This window comes from Egretta garzetta, unplaced genomic scaffold (genome assembly GCF_000687185.1).
Source record: "Egretta garzetta isolate BGI_Z169 unplaced genomic scaffold, ASM68718v1 scaffold431, whole genome shotgun sequence".
Lineage (NCBI taxonomy): Eukaryota > Metazoa > Chordata > Aves > Pelecaniformes > Ardeidae > Egretta > Egretta garzetta.
The window spans coordinates 146,677-147,339 of NW_009258677.1; the positions used below are offsets into that span (position 1 = coordinate 146,677).

The window sequence follows — 663 nt, forward strand, 5'->3', positions numbered from 1 at the left end:
CAACGGATGAGATCCGAGCTCCAACAAAATCGTTTCCCACACCGGGCGCAGCTATAGGGGTGTTCACCCTATGGATCCGTTGATGGGCCACCACATTGGAGCATTGGCTGGAACCCTTCCCGCCATCGGGACATCTATAGGGTCGCTGACCCCTATGGATTTTCCTATGGCGGAGATGGCTCGACTGGATCCAAAACCTTTTCCTGCATTCGTTGTGGTTTTTCTCCCCTATGGATTCTACGATGTTTAACTAACATCAAACCCTGACCAAGATCCTTCCCACATCGGGGCATCTATAGGGTTCCTCACCCGTATGGATCCGCTGATGAGCCGCTAACAGGGGTCCCTGGCATGGATCCGGTGACAACGGATGAGATCCGAGCTCCGATAAAATAATTTCCCACACCGGGCGCAGCTATAGGGGTGTTCACCCTATGGATCCGTTGATGGGCCACCACGTTGGAGCATTGGCTGGAACTCTTCCCGCCATCGGGACATCTATAGGGTCGCTGACCCCTATGGATTTTCCCATGGCAGAGATGGGTCGACCGGATCCGAAACCTTTTCCCAGGTTTTTCTCCCCTATGGATTCTACGATGTTTAACCAAGGCGGAGCCAGGACCGAAACCCTTCCCACACTCATAGCATCCATAGGGGCGCCCG

The 663-nt window shown here is 54.0% G+C and overlaps 1 protein-coding gene across 1 annotated transcript in view; it reads right to left on the reverse strand.

Moving 5' to 3' along the window:
* LOC104135268 (zinc finger protein 660-like) overlaps nucleotides 1-614 on the reverse strand; it is a 4,159-nt gene extending 3,545 nt beyond the window's left edge. The window contains exon 1 of the mRNA XM_035888656.1: nucleotides 310-614. Coding sequence (XP_035744549.1) covers nucleotides 310-353 — 44 coding nt within the window. The 5' untranslated portion in view covers nucleotides 354-614. The remainder of the gene's footprint in view (nucleotides 1-309) is intronic.
* Nucleotides 615-663: the final 49 nt, after the last annotated feature.